Genomic DNA, 15349 nt, shown 5'->3' with positions numbered 1-15349 from the left:
CAAATGCAGGAACAATTATATTGATTGGTAACGTGATTAGTTTTCTATCAAGCTACATGTTTTACTTGTAGGATTAAAAACCAATGGCAGAGTTTACCGAACTATTGTGGTTGTGAAGGAACCACGTTCTAATAATTTGCTGCCGCAGGCCAGCTTGCTCACGCTTGTGAGAGCAGTCAGTAGTGGGGACCCGGGGACTGTGGAATCAGATCGACACGGTTCAAGTCCCAGTTCTGCAGTGTTTTGCTGCACGGTTTCCAGGGAACCACTGAACCCCTCTAGCCTTAAATCCCTTCAATAAAATAAGGATAACAATGTATGTCTTTGCTGGGATGCTGTAAGCATTGATACATATGTAAAGGATTGGCCATAACGTGTGCAACACGCTTCGTGTGGACTTGCAATGTAACGGTATGATAAGTTGCCGCAGTTCAGGCTGCTGTTACAAATGATCATAGACTGGGTGGCTTGCACAACAAAGGCGTATTTCTCACCATTCTGGAAGCTGGGAGGTCCAAGATCCAGTGTCTCCAGATGGCCCTCTTCTCTTCGCATCCTCACACGGCAGAGAAGAGAAGGAGAAGCAGGCTCTCTCATCTCCTTCCAAAAGTGTTAATGCCCTTAGAAGGCGGCACCCTCATGACCGTTAAAGCTCCCTAAGGCCCCATCTCCAAATACCAACACCTTTGGGAGTAGAGTTTCAACCTATGAATTTCTGGGGGAACATAAGCATTCAGTCCATAGAAACAGCATAAAACATGTTAAAAAAAAGAGAAGAATTTACTGTCATCTAACAAAATATGAAAAGAAATCACATGCTGAGAGATCAAAGTAGAGATATAGGACTAACTCCATTTTAAAAAATCTGTAACAGTTCCCCACTCTGCAAATATAAACACTTCTACTTTGTACTTCATTGTTGTTTTACCTTTAAGAATTGTTTAAGCTATAGTTTGAGGGATTTATTATTTGGTGGGAGCAAATAGTCTCTATGTGGCTTCCTGGGCTTATAAGACCCAAGAGTATTGCAACTGGATCAGGATTTCTAAGTGACCGGTTTCTGTTCTAAAGTCCTCAAGACAAGCCTTTCACTTAATTTTGCTGTGTAATAAACTAAAAATTTAGAGGCTTAAAATAGCCATGTTATACGCTCAGAGATCCTGTGGATCAGAAATTTGGAGAGGACGTAGGAAGGATGCTCGCCTCTTTCCAGGATATCTGGGGCCACATTTGGGAAAACATGGAGATCAGGGGTCACTTAATGGCTGGGAACTGGAATCGTCTGAAGGTTTGTTTACTCACGTGCCTGGTGTCTAGGCTGGAATGGCTTAAGCACTGGAGCTGTTGCCAGAACATCTACCTGTGGCCTCTCTGTATGGGTTGGCTCCTTTGGAACATAGAGGCCTCAGGGTAGGACATCTTACATGATGACTCAGGAGTCTACGCACACGTATTCCATCAGATGAGGCAGAACTGCACTGCCTTTTACGACAACCTCAAAACGCACATAGCATCTCTTCCATCTACTCTGTTGGTCGAAGTGGTCAGAAGCCCATTAGATTCAAGGGAAGAGAACAGGGACCTACCACGTTGTGGCAGGGTGGCGGGGTCATATCGTAGAGGGGAGGTGGGGGTAGGAGACACTGTTGTGCTGTCTTTGGAAACTAACACTTGCCACAGTGGGTGAGTTTGTAAAGGCTTCGTTCACGTTAGACTATGAAATGAAATCTGTTCTATTGCTGCCCAGATTATTTCCTTGCCGTGGAGCTATTGTTACTGCTCTGCGTTCAGCTAGTCACACACAATTTTCTTTGTGATGAGCTTTTCTTTCAGCCTTTTCCTAATGTTGCATTTTCTTAGTTTGGGTTCACTGCCTCACTGATAAATCTTTTAAAATATTTAATCTGTTTCTAGTCTTCAAATCATTTCTCAGGTGCCCATCGATTCCTCGTCAGTGGTTAATTTAGAAGGCCTCTGAAGCATGACAGCATCTGGCAAAGGCAAGCCTCAATGTCAGCCTTGCGAGCATCCAGTGACATTCAGAGGACCCCTTTCAGCACAAGGAACTTGTTTTTCTATCGTGTAGTGCCCCTTGTCCACAGAGGGCCAGAAATGGCGCCTTTCCCACTCAACATGTTTAGTGCTGCTGAAAGAACTAAGACTAGAGCCATGCAGACTTGCTTTAATTCCCGCTTCCCAGATAGCTATATGAACTGAGCAGGCTTTTAAAAAAATTATGGGTTAGCTTCCTCATCTATCTGCTGAAGATAAAAACTTAACAGAGTTTTATTAAGGGAATTAAATGGTCAACGGAGCTTCTGATGTAGGGCCTGGTTTATAGTAAGAACTCAGTAACAAATAATAATAGGAAATACCACCTTTATATTTTTTGTGGCCATAAATTTCCTTTCGACGCAATGAATCTTGATGAAGCTCTTCCACTGGGTGTGTGGTTTCACTGGGCAGGTCAGGGAGGAAGTGTTCAGAATGGGGATGGTCTTTGAAGAAGGTGGCTTCCTCTTCTTTATCCTCTGGAAAGTGGCAACAAAATGTTCCCTTGAGAAGCATGATAAGCCATGGTAACCCCAAGCTTTAGGAGCTTGAGGCTGAGGGAGGGCATCCTTTCTGAAGAGTGGTTTGTCTCCACGGGCGGTGATTGGGTTAAAAGGACAGCAAAAAAAAAAAAAAGTACTCAAGTGAGACGTACCTTAGTCTGACCACCACAGAACCGTACATACCTGATTGAAAAAATATATATGTATTTAATAAATGTAATAAAACTTTGAAATGTATGCTATGTAAGAAGAAACTACAAAATGTAGGATAGAATTTTCTTCCCACCCTTGGGATTTCTTCATTTAAAATCCCTCTTGATCTACAATTATTGAAATAGCCATTAGAAAGATGAAAACTGTTTATTGCAATGTTTTCACTGTGAGAAACCTTAACTGACTAGAATTTATTGTTTTTCTGTGTGGCAGGTGGTGAAGTTTACCAAGTCCTTCGAACTGATGTCCCCCAAGTGCAGTGCTGATGCGGAGCACAGGTGGGGCTCGTGAGCGCCAGCTTTGTCTTTGACCCCTGTCTTCCGTCCCGGGTGTTCATATATTCTTCGAGGATGGGAGGTGTTATTTCTTGAGACCAGCAAGTACAGCCAAATAGCATCACTTTTCTGTATTTCAGGGCTTAAACACAACCTTTAATTTAAAAATACATGTATAAACATCTCAAACTGCTAATGAATGGAGTCAATTTTTAATTATTTCCTAACTACACAAACAGCCTAATGTTCTGCTTTATCCTGGCTCTTCATTTCTCTTCCTCCCTTTTGTTTCCTTACATTTGGGCAATAACATCCCTTGGGGAAAAAGACTGAGAGTTTCCAGTAATTCATTTTTTGTCCCCACTGGTATCTTTGAGGCTGTCACAGGGTAAAAGAGGGATGGGAACCATCAGTGAATCTTCCATCAGTTAACTTTGCACTACCCTGAGTAACAGCTGGGCTGCTACAAAAATGGATTCTCTCTGCTATTGTCCCATCTAGAGGAAAGGCTAAAAGTAGTAAAATTGACCAAGATGCAGAAGTATGGGGAAGAACAAGTAAAAGCTCACAGCGCGTGATGATGGTCACGGTGCTGACAGCAAGCCGAACGGCTTCCAGTCTTCGAGTGCTAAGTGTGGCGGGTGCTATGCAAACGCTTTATATGCATCCAATCCCCAAGTAACCCAATGAAGTAGGCATTGTACCCTTCCTTACATGACAGAGGACAAAACCAAGGTTCAGTGAATACCTATGGGTTAATATTTCCCAAGTCTTGCTCATCAATCACCATCATGCTTGGAGAACTTGGTAAAAACTGAATTCTCAGAACCCAAACAGGCATTTTGATTTAATACGTTGAAAGTGATCTTTAGGCAAAGATCTATATATTCAAAAGTTTCCCTGGGTAATATCTGTTTCAAGGGTAATTCGATTTTCTATATCATTGCCTTTAAGTTTAGAAAATAGAAATCAATAAATCAAAAGGGACACTTTATTTCGTTACTTTACTTTTTATCAAGGGCATGGATTTTAAAAGAGGCCCGTGCTGCATACTGCGTAATTCCACTTATAGGACGTTTTGGTAAGGAAATATTATCAGAACAGGAAGCAGATCCGTAGTCGTTAGGGGCTGGGGATAGAGAGAGGGGTTTACTGTGAGGGAGGATGGGGGAATTTGGGTTGCGATGAAACTATTGTGTATTTTGCTAGTGGTAGTGGCTGTACAGCTGCTTTTGTCAAACGTGCAGAACTCTACATTAAAAAGGGTCAGTTTTACCGTCTGTAAATTAAACTTTAAAATGAGAAAAAATAGACATTTGTCTATTTTGAAAACAAAAACAAAGAGGTTTTTGTTTCCAGGAAAATGTATTTATGTCTACATCTATATCTAATGTTAGCTAACCTATACCTAAAAAATATTTAGACATAGCAAATTACTGGTGGTGTACTCAGTGATTTTTCTAAAACCTTCATGTAAAATTACATGCAATATATTAGAAAAAATATCTATTCTTGCTTGCTCCTTTGGCTAGTCATGACCTCAAATCAGTTAAGTCTTTCATATACAAGGGGGGAGTTGTATGGAATTATTAAAACACAACCTTTGAAATTCTAATGCGTGAATATTGTTCTTTTCTATACTGCTGAATGTGTCCTCATAGTCCCTGCAGCATTAAATATTTCTGCCCTTTTGATTATTTTTAATGCTAAAAGGGCTTCCAAGCCCCAGACTGCCCTTGGCAAACTTTCTAATAATAAAGAAAGAAAGGTCAGATTTTCTTCTAAAAGACTTTAGAAAAGTGCCTTTGAACTTTGACATTATGAGATAATCCTCTTCATCATTCTATTTATGGCCTTTAAATTAATGTAGAATGTTCATCTATCTTAGAAGACCTTTCCTGCATTGTCTAGTAATTTTCTTCTTGTTGACATGGAATCCTTTGGTCATTTATTGGGACTTACAAGGAAAAAGACATTTGGCTCTAGCATTTATGTCGCCAATGGCCATGGAAGAGACATTGAAATAGGCTGTGAGTCTACAAATCACAGCCTGCTCTCAACACCTTGTAAATCTTTCCTTTAACCTTTCATCACTTAGCATCTTCACTATAGATAACGTCCATTGGATACTTAGTCCTGGAACATCACTCAGAGTTATAATAGGATAGCTTTTGAACACAATGTCTGTGGCTTCATGGAACAATGATTTAGGGTACTATTTCAATTCTGATTAACTCTGGTTTAAGGCTTACTCAGTTTTAAACAGTCCTTATAGACTTTTCTAAAAACGAATTTGGTTGCTGACTTGTCATTTCTGCTTATTGTCTTATGTGGCCGGCTAACTCCTTTGTAATGGGGGTCTCCTCTTTGTCTCCATGTAATTAAGACCAAATCCTTGAAAACTACTCCAGTGGTAAGATTATCACGAAGTCCTGATGTGCTTCTTCCAGTTATAGGAAGTTCTGGTTGTTAGAAAGTCGTGTTAGGAAGGCATCTAAATTACATTCCTATAACTTCCCCCTGTTTGCTCAAAATTTGTTTGTTGGACATAATTATTCTTTGACTAACTTTATTTCTTTATTCAACAGCCATATATTCAGTACCTATGCTCTATGCTCTCTGCTTGACAGGCAATGAGGCTACAGAGATTTTTTTTTAAATCAGCAGTCTTAGCCCTCAAGAATCTCAAGGTCAATTTACAGGGGTAGGAGGAGGTTAAGAATACAATATAAGCATAACCAGATTTTGCCAGACTTCCAGACCATGGCTATAAATAAAGTCCCATTAACGGTGGTAATTGTTGCTTGGTCATATTTCCCTTGTAGTGTAAGACCCACAGCCCCTTGCAAAAGCCATTGGAAGTAGTTCTGAGAATCCCTGAGATTTAAAACAAAAACAAAAACAAAAACAAATTTCATTGCTAACTCATCATTTCTTCCAGCTCTCACCTCTAAATCCCCTCCCTCTATACATGTCAGAATAGCATCTGCTGAGCAATGGGCTACTTTTTCCACTCCAGGATTCCTGTGAGCATAACTGGACTCCTCGTCAGTGTGGTGCCAAAGCCCCACCGGCACTGTCTCCGATGCCCTGGTCACGTTTCCAAACCTGAGCAAGGCTGGGTGGTTTGCGCAGAAGCAGGAAGCAAGCTCACTTTCTTTACCACTTGCTGTAGTTTGTTGCATGGACGCCACGCAGCCCCTTGATTGAGGATCACCTGCATGTGGCGGATAGCGTCTCACCTCTTGCTTTCAAGATTTTCTATTTGTAATTGGCTTTCAACAACTTGATCAGGATGTGTTTCGGTAGGGAGCCCTTGAGTTTATCCTACTTGGAGGATGTTGAGCTTTCTGAATATACAAATTAGTGTTTATTTTAATCAAATATGAAACGTTTTCAGCCATTCTTTATTCAAATATTCTTTCAGCCCCCTTCCCCTCCCCTCACCTTCTGAGACTCCCATTATGCATATGTTCATATGTTTGAGACTCTTCATTTTTTTAATTCTTTTTTTGTTCTGTTCCTAAAGCTAGATATTTTCAGTTATTCTATCTTCAAGTCTGGTGATATTTTTTCTTCTGGCTTCTCAAATCTGCTGTTGAGTCCTCTTAGTGAATTCTTCATTTCATTGATTATACTTTTAAATTTTGATCTATTATTTGGTTCTTTTTTATAATTTCCATCTCTTATTGACATTCTAAATTTGATGAATGCTGTCATCATTTTTTTCCTTTAGTTCTTTCTATATGTTTCTCGTTGGTATTTTTAACATATTTATAATAGATCATTTAAAGTCTGTGTTTAGTAAGTTCACCTGGGCTTCAGGAAGTGTTCCTACTGACTGCATTTTCCCTGTATACTTGCCCATTGCTTTGTACATATCATTATTTTTTTGTTAACAACTGAATATTTTAAATAACATAATGTGAAAACTCTGGGAATTAGATTTGCTTCTCAGTCACTCCATGTAGGGTTTGTTGTTTCTATAGGTTGCTGCTATCACTGTTGCTATTGTTGTTGAGTGACATCCCTGAGCTATTATTTCTGGTGGATGGCACTGACTTCTCTTCGTGGTTAGCTTAAGTGTCAGCTAATAGAGATTTCCTTGAAAGCCTTGGGCCAGTAAGTCTCCCTGCCTTGCTGAGGGCATCCGTGGGCATCTGGGGAATACCTTCATTTCTGTGACAGGAAGTTTACTTAGCTTGCACTTTCTGCTTACACAGAACTTTAAGGTCAGTCAGAGTTGACAGGTTAGGGCCTTCTCATGTCTTTCCTGGGCATATACACAACTCTACAAGTGAACGTGCCTTTCTAGATTTCCAGGAATATGTCAGAGCTTCTCAAAGCCCCCTCAAAATATTTCTTTCCCGTGCTTCTCCTTTTAAGGTTTCTGGTCAGCTTCTTGTTAGCTGCAACTGTTATGCCTGCCTAAGGCAGTTGTGAGGTTAAACAATTACTAATTTTTTTCCCCACAAAGGCCTCAGGTGTAAATTCTGCTGGCAGTGGGGGAGCTCCTAGCCCGGTCCAATAAAGACAAGCTCTGTGAGTGGAGATGCCAAACAAGTCAAATAATGGCAATTTTCTGGGGATAGAATTTGTCGGGAGCTCCAAAGCGGGTCTTTCTATGCCAGAGGCTGCTCAGCTGCTGGTCTTCACAGCTAGTATGATTATGAGACTGTTGTTTTCACAGCTACCCTAGAGCTGGGGAGAGGGAGATGGGAATAAATAAGTTAAAATGCCACAAAACTTGCTGTCCATACAAAGATTCAACTGTTTTTCTTGAATTAACACTCTGGATTTTTGCAAGCCTTTCACTAACTTCCAGAGATCTCAAAAAGCTGCTATTAAAATTTTTTGCTACTGTGTCCACTGCTTGTATGGAAGAATGAATTTTCAGTGGTCCTTACCCTGTCAATTTGGAAGACTTCTCCTCTTTTCCCCTTATTCTCAATCTCTCTATTACCTAAAGAAATAGGGAATGTTAAACAAACTTAACATACTGATATCAGACAGCATATTTCCACAGCATATTATGAATGTATCCTCTCTCTCCCTCTTTCTTCATGGATTTTCTTTCTTGCATACTGTGCTAAGAAGGATGAGCTAGGAAACATGAATTGGTTGTTTTGTATAAATAAAAATGATACCTCTTCTAACTTGAAGGAAATGAAGAAAACCTTTAAAATATGAAAAATTAAAACAGCCCATCACTGCTACCACCTGTCCTCTTGGATCGTAAGCAAGATTCATGCTGCTGTGTAACTTTAAACAAGAATCTTAGGACATTTATTTGACTGCTCATTGTCTAGCAAATTTAGGACTGCAGAACCTCGTTACGCCAATATTTAATGTTGCTGACTGAAGAAGAGAGATCCAGATGGCCCTGGAGGCTCCTTTCTACCCGCTTGCTGTTGTTCAGCAAAGAAGTGGCTCATCAGGTCTGAGTTAGCTCAATGGAGGACAAAAAAGGTACCAGAGGCTAAGCTATGGGGCTCCCTCTTGGTACCAAGGCCACTTCTTTACCAGGAAGCTCCACTGTTACAGAGTCACCTAGATGCTCCCTGCATTCTGTCCCTAAAAGTACACGGAGTGTTATGAGTTTGGGATGTTTCCAGGGAAACACTTTATATCTAACCTAAGCACACCTCTCAGAGAATGATGGCACTGGGATACCTCTGGGCTTGCACGTTCCCCCAGCCCTCCAGGCAAATGACTTCATGTTCTAAATGCCCTCCGTACAAAAGTGTGTGCGTCCGCACCCCATTTGTATGATGCTGATTGCCAAAACTGGACGTCAGTGGAGGAGAGGAAATACTTGTAATGAAGTTGTGTCCCTTCCAGACTCTTAAGAAACTCAAGGACACATATTTCCCAAGCATATGTATTTTCCTTCTTTTCTTTGTCCTGCCTTTGAACATGAAAATTCAAATGAAAGACAAACCCTTTCATTACCCCTATTTATGTCAGTCCAGTGGGCTTGTCACTCTAGTAAAACTGAAGATAATGAGAGCTATAAAAACATTCTATGAATAACAAGACAAGTGAATAAATACTGAGATCAAACATAATAACGTAGCCTACATGGGTCAGCCGTCCCTTAGATTGATGCTCTACAGTAAATAGAATTATAGCAATTCAAAAGCCTTGACAATTGACTTTTACATTTGATTCTCTTACTTTTAGTGGCCTCCCATTAAAAATGCTGTAGTTAACATTTTAACACACTGAGCCCACTTTTCCATTTTTGTGGTGTAGACATATGTCCGGGGCTGGTTCGGAAGGTATGCCCTCGATCCAGACCAGATGGATGGATGTGTTCACAGCACTCTCGGAGAGATGCAGAGGGGCTACTCGAAACATCTAGCAGGCTATAATTTTAACTCTGTGCTCTGTTATCACCATTTCTGCCAGCTAGCCCATTTTCTCTTGAGCACCTCTCCAAATCTGACAATGATGGCACAATAAGAAACAGTAATATCTCTCTTGCCCCAGGAAGTGAGCAGTTAAACAGAGCGTGTCTTATACCTTAGTGTTTCTAATGAAAGAGAAATCTTTGTGGTAGAAGGAACTGATTGAGAGGTTTCTCTGTGCCATGCTTCTTCAGCATTATATTATTGTATCCTCATAATAGCCCCATAAAATGTGTTTTTGTTCTCTTATTTTCCATTCTGGAAACTAAGAATCGGAATTATAAAAACTTTGTTTGTAGTCTCACAGCTAGGAAATGTTGGACCAAGGTAGCAGGAAAAAAAAACCCTCAGATTTGCTTGGCTGTGAAACCAAGCAGTTGTCGTCATGTGATAAAAACTTGTAGACACCAACCACCCATCCGAGAGTCACAACACATTTCCCCAGAGTGACACCAACTCCTGGGGGTGATAAATCTCATCATCCCAATTATACAACTTGAGGGAATGAAGGATAGAATTAGTCACCATGTCTTAATTTCTGATAACAGAGAGTGCTTAAAATGAGAGAAATAAGAATGTGACGAAGTGTCCCCAGGCAAGACCTTAAAGACAAGTCCTTTAACAGGCCATGATAAGCTCCAGGAACTTCTGCAATTTAGAGCATCCCTATCACTGTGTAAGAAATGACAGGCTAGTTTTGCTTGCTAATCATGCTTTTGTTATTTTTTATGGCTAAAAGACTTGTTTGGTAACCTTCAAAGATAGACTGAAACCAGTAGGAGGTTATTAATTTCCCAGTTCTGGCTGTTTGAGCATCTCCTGCCGAGGTCCTAGCTTTGAGTCCCACTGGCACTGACTTAGTTTCTTAATCTTTTAATTGAAAGACAACTTCAATTAACGTTGCATAGCTCGAGTCTTCCAGAAGGGCCCAAGGATAACTTAAGGCTTACCTGAGGAGAAAACTTAAGGAATGGAGTTTCTCTTTGTGAACCAAAATTCAGACCTCTAGTTGACGAAGCAAAATGGCAAATAGCACCAGGCACAACCTATAGATCAGAAACCAGTTTTTGTTTGCAAAGCATAAAAAATAAATATCTGTCCTAGAGAGTTCTTGGAGTTCCTACCTTTTTGCCTCTCTGAGTCCTACCCCCACTGGATAATACTCAAGTGTCAGAGGGCAAGTGACAATTATTACTCTACAGTGAGAAAATAGATGGCCTATGTTGAAACAAATGTTCCTAAACCAATCGTCTATTTTTAGTTAATGGTGACAGTTTTTATTAATGAGTGTTAACACATCAAAGTAAGTGTGTTAATTCAGTCTTGAAAATGTTAAATTTGAAGTGCCTGGGGATAATCAGAAGGAAGTGTCCAGAAAGTGCTTGGGGATATATAGGTATACACACACACACACACATACATACACATATATGGACATACACACTCATATGTAGGGAACTTAGGACTCAGCAGGCTGCTGATATGGATGTGGGAGTCATCAGTATACTTGTGGTTGTGGACACAAAATAAGTGCATGAAACCATATAATGTATTGGTTGGCCTCTTCTGCTGTAAACTTACCCATCATTTCTGCCGTATTTCCTAAGTTTTAGCTCTACTATTTATCATATCAGCACAGAAAACTTCACACTTCTAAAGCTTTACTCATAATGTGGTTTTATCTGAAATGCTCTTACTTTCTCTACCAGATGAACTCTTACTAATCCCACAAAAACCAGCTTAAACCAACTTCTTTTGTGAAGTGGTTCCCCAGATATAATTCCCAACACAAACAAAATTGACCCTTCTTTTCTCTGTTCCCCTAATGTCTTCTACATCCTTCCGTTAGGGTATTAATCACAATCCACTGGCACCGTTTGTGAGCTTCCTCAAGGTATGGGCCCTTTAGCCCCTGCCTGGACCTCTTTCTGTGTAGGTTAGGACACAACTGAGCTGACCATCCACACATAGATGGGTTCCATGTGCCACCTCCTTTCAGCAAATAGTCAAAGACCCTCATTGATCACTTCATGTAAGATTCATCCCACTACTCTCTAACTTTTAGTAGGGGTCCAACCAATGGTCACTGTAGAAAGAAGAAAGTATTGGGAGTCTGTAGTGAAGACTGGAGTATACTACTGTTGAGAACAAAAATGTCAATAAAATGATTAATATCATTTTATTCAATGTTTTGTCTTGTAATTTGGAGACTCATTTTTGAGAATTAATTCTAAAAATAATCTTAAGTTGATTTTCATCCAGTTTTCTGTGTTTGAACCTTTAGCTAAGATAGGTTTTTCAGACAATTGAAAATGGTGAAGTTACTTGTTCTGGGGTACTTTATTTTGTCTCATTTTGCTTTACTTGTATCGATGTTTCTCCTACACTATTCTACAATGGGTCGACCCTGAGGTTTATATCCACCTCACTGACCCTCACATCGGGAGCAGTCACATTCTCTGTAATAGGGCAATTCTCTTTTATCTCTCCACAGTTGATGTGTTTGAGCTCATGAAGCTCTGTTTGAAGTCAGTCTGTCTCACACTTGGAAGCAAGATGCCACTGAAGGAGAATCTAAATTGAAGCCCTTTACAGGAAAGTCATTTAGAACCCTGCATCTTCCTATGCACCTGATTCTAGTGAAAAACAAGCCAAAGGATTTGTTTACAATTCACTTGTTATTATAAATGAATTTAAAGTTAAAATAAGTGGTTAATTTTTACGTTTTAAGGAAGTGTCACTGAAGTTTACATGACAATTACATTTATTTTGCTTTTCTCAGGCTCTTATTTTAAGGATATTTTATTTTGCTATGGTGTTTTTCTATGTCAGTAAAAAAAAACATTCTCACTGCAGGTGTCAAAGTTGTGTGGTGTCTTGAATGTGAGAAGCTATGAATCATAGGCAGGATATTAAAAAAAAACTTTAGGAATATTTGAATGGTTTCCCAACCAACTTTCGGTTTGCATGAACAAATGAGTATTGTCAAGAATGCTGAGCCATGTCCCCTCTCTGTAGGGCAGTGACGTGCAGTAAGTATCTTCACAACACACGTGCATAACCACCAACACGAACACTAGACATCTGCTTGCACGAGATGTTTGATAAGCACCTTTTTCTTTTTGCTGAAAGAAGGAGTTGGTTCATAGTAACCCATCTGTAGATGGATGGTAAACTCATCCCTACATTCTACCTATATACAGAGAGGGGTATGAGCAGAAGTTAAAGGGGCTGTTTAATGAGGAGACGTGATAATGTAGACACAGCATTATGGCCTTAGAAACTAAGGGCCAAGATTCTTTGCAGAGCTTGGGGAGAGTATTCTTCCCTTAGTGCACGAGGCTTTGGCACTCTGGGATCCAGTGTCTGGCCTCCCTTGAGAGGATTCCAAGCAATGGGCTTTGACAAGGGGTCCCAAGTGAAAGAATGTCTCCCTAGAGGTGGGGGTTGAGGAGAGGACTTGGAGTTGACTGAGGTCTTGCAGTTCTGCACACAGCAGCTGAGATCCGCTGAGCTGATGGGCTCTCATTTGCACCCACAAACCGCAGAGTAATCAAATGATTGATGCATTTCCAAACTGTGGTGACTCTCCTTATCTTGGTTCTGGCCCAAACTGAAAACCTAAATGTTGGATTTGTTGGTCTTTGTTATCTCTGGTCGGATTTGGGGGGACCTCTACAAAGTTGGTTCATTCAATTTTGGATATTAATTTAAGCTTCCAAAAGCCTGTTAAAAAAATAAGACCTATTAGGAACTATTCATTTTGACCCTTTTGATTGGGAAGAAACCACACAGACTAAAAGGACCCTCCTAAGTCTGAAGGAGCCGACATCTAGGACCTTTAGGAAGGAACTGACCCTTTAAGCCAGATGCACCCCTCAAGAAGCACAATTAATTTGGGCCCTTTCCTTTGTCATTAAATTCACAACACCACATTGCCGAAATGTATGGAAGGGTACTGCCAGGTGCAGAATTTACTTTGGAAGTTGTTGAAAAGTTGATTTAAAAAAAAATGTGTACTATGGGCTAGGAAATGTGTGAAACACTGGCATAAATTATTACTTTAGTCTGCACAGTATCTTCAGGGTAGCATTATATCTGTTGTATAGGTGAAATGTAAGTAACTTGTCTGAGATCATTTTGCTAGGAAGTGGCAAAACAGAGAATTTGAATCGGGTATATCTGACTCTCAAACTCATGCTTTTAATCACAAAACAAAATTGCTTTTTTAAAGAACAGAGAGGTTTTGAAAGCTTTGACTCAGTGTCATGGTCCGCATTACAGTAAAACATTAGATTTGGAAGGTTGAATTGGTGCGAAAGCCAGAATGTGGCATAAATGCGACAGAATGACAAATCCACCTTTCTGACTGTTGCTCGGAACATTCTGTCACACTGGGCCTTCATTTATGTCCCTGGGCCACATGACACTGCAGAAACAGAGAGGTCATTTTCGGAAAAGCCGTTGGCACTGTTGCAGCTACTGGTCGGCTCGTCTCTCGTCTCCGCTGTTAAGTCTTAGCTAGATGACAACACCTGAAGTGGTTTCTCCTCCCCGCGTTTCTTCCACTTCGTGACTGGCACCGTTGACTTAGAAACTAGTCACCACAGCCATGTGACAGATTTTTTATTTGAAATGATGTATTGTTTAAATGCCAGTGTGTTTGTTTCTCATCTCCCCATGTGGATGGCTGTCCCCAGGAGGGAAGAGACCGTGGCTTATCCTTTCCAGAAAGCCCCTCAGTTGTGCCTTGCACAGGTCAAGTCTACTGTCTACTACACTGTTCAACAACAATTTTGTAATGATTTCAGTACCGATGCAGCCTGATCGAACCAGATTCTAAGCATGTTTTACCTTTCAGGAGCCTCTGCTCAGTGAGTGTTTCCATCATCATCATCTTCTTCTTCGGGACTTCTGGAAGGAGGGACCTAAAAGTGCTGGATTATCAAGTCCAAAGTGTTTTCCTGCCTCTTCCTTTGACTGCATGCTCAGTCTGAAGTGTTTCTTACCTGCAGCATCTTCCAGAAACACTCTGTGATAACTACTGGCCCTCTTTCATTAATCCTGCACTACTCCTACGCATGAGCTCCTTCCCTGAGAGGCAGTCGGATAAACAGAATAATCTGGGGCTCTGGAGTCACATGTAGCTGAAAATTCTATCTCCACTTGGGGAAATTATTTCACATTTCAGAGCTTCAGCTTTCTGACCTGTAAAATGTAGAGAATTGTACCCATCTCGTCGGATTTATGTGAGAACAAAACAAATCCATTAGGTAAAGCATCCATCTGGGCTCTTGGCCCACCATGGGTGATGATGGATTGACTTTCCCTTTTTCAATTTCTTCTCTTTATCTCCTCACCCCTTACTACTGCCTTTCTTCTCCTTCCTTCCCCTAGATAGAGATTTACTTACATATTCTCTCCCTGAGTGATCTCATCCATTTTATTTTCCCCAAAGATAATCCCAACTCTGTATCAGCACTTTCAGTCCTAAAGATTTGATACAGGTTCTGCTCCTGGGTTTTCCACAGTGAATGATGTCTTCCGGGATCACAGAATGTCCGTTACCTTTTCTCGTCTCCTCACTCAAAACACTCACTTGTGCTAATCGTGCCACAGGCACACGAGTGAAATGTCAGCTACTGCCCTCTGCCCACTGAGCCCTGTGGAACCTTCTGCACTGCCTCTCGGGTGGGCAGCATCAGCACCTCCCAGTGGCACAACCTGAATGGTGTACAGGGACCTCTCCCACCTTCAGTCTCTCTTAGCCAGTTGCTTTTGCTCTTTGTCCCCAGTTTAAGCTCCCTAAAATCGTAGCTCGAATCATGTTATTTCCCGGGACAATACTCTTATTAAGCACCTCCCCATTCCCTATAACTGAAGTCTCAGCTCCTTG

At 40.8% G+C, this 15349-nt stretch overlaps 1 protein-coding gene across 3 annotated transcripts in view; it reads left to right on the top strand.

Moving 5' to 3' along the window:
- The window catches only part of PDE11A (phosphodiesterase 11A), a 316746-nt gene that overhangs the window by 118671 nt on the left and 182726 nt on the right, over window positions 1–15349 (top strand). For all 3 annotated transcript variants that reach the window (XM_024561537.3, XM_045196309.2, XM_045196313.2), the window contains one exon: window positions 2982–3046. In XM_024561537.3, coding sequence (XP_024417305.2) covers window positions 2982–3046 — 65 coding nt within the window. The remainder of the gene's footprint in view (window positions 1–2981; window positions 3047–15349) is intronic.

Source organism: Desmodus rotundus, chromosome 2 (assembly GCF_022682495.2).
Source record: "Desmodus rotundus isolate HL8 chromosome 2, HLdesRot8A.1, whole genome shotgun sequence".
Taxonomy (NCBI): Eukaryota; Metazoa; Chordata; class Mammalia; order Chiroptera; family Phyllostomidae; genus Desmodus; species Desmodus rotundus.
The sequence above is the reverse complement of the archived record's forward strand: the minus strand, read 5'-3'. Positions and strand labels throughout refer to the sequence as shown.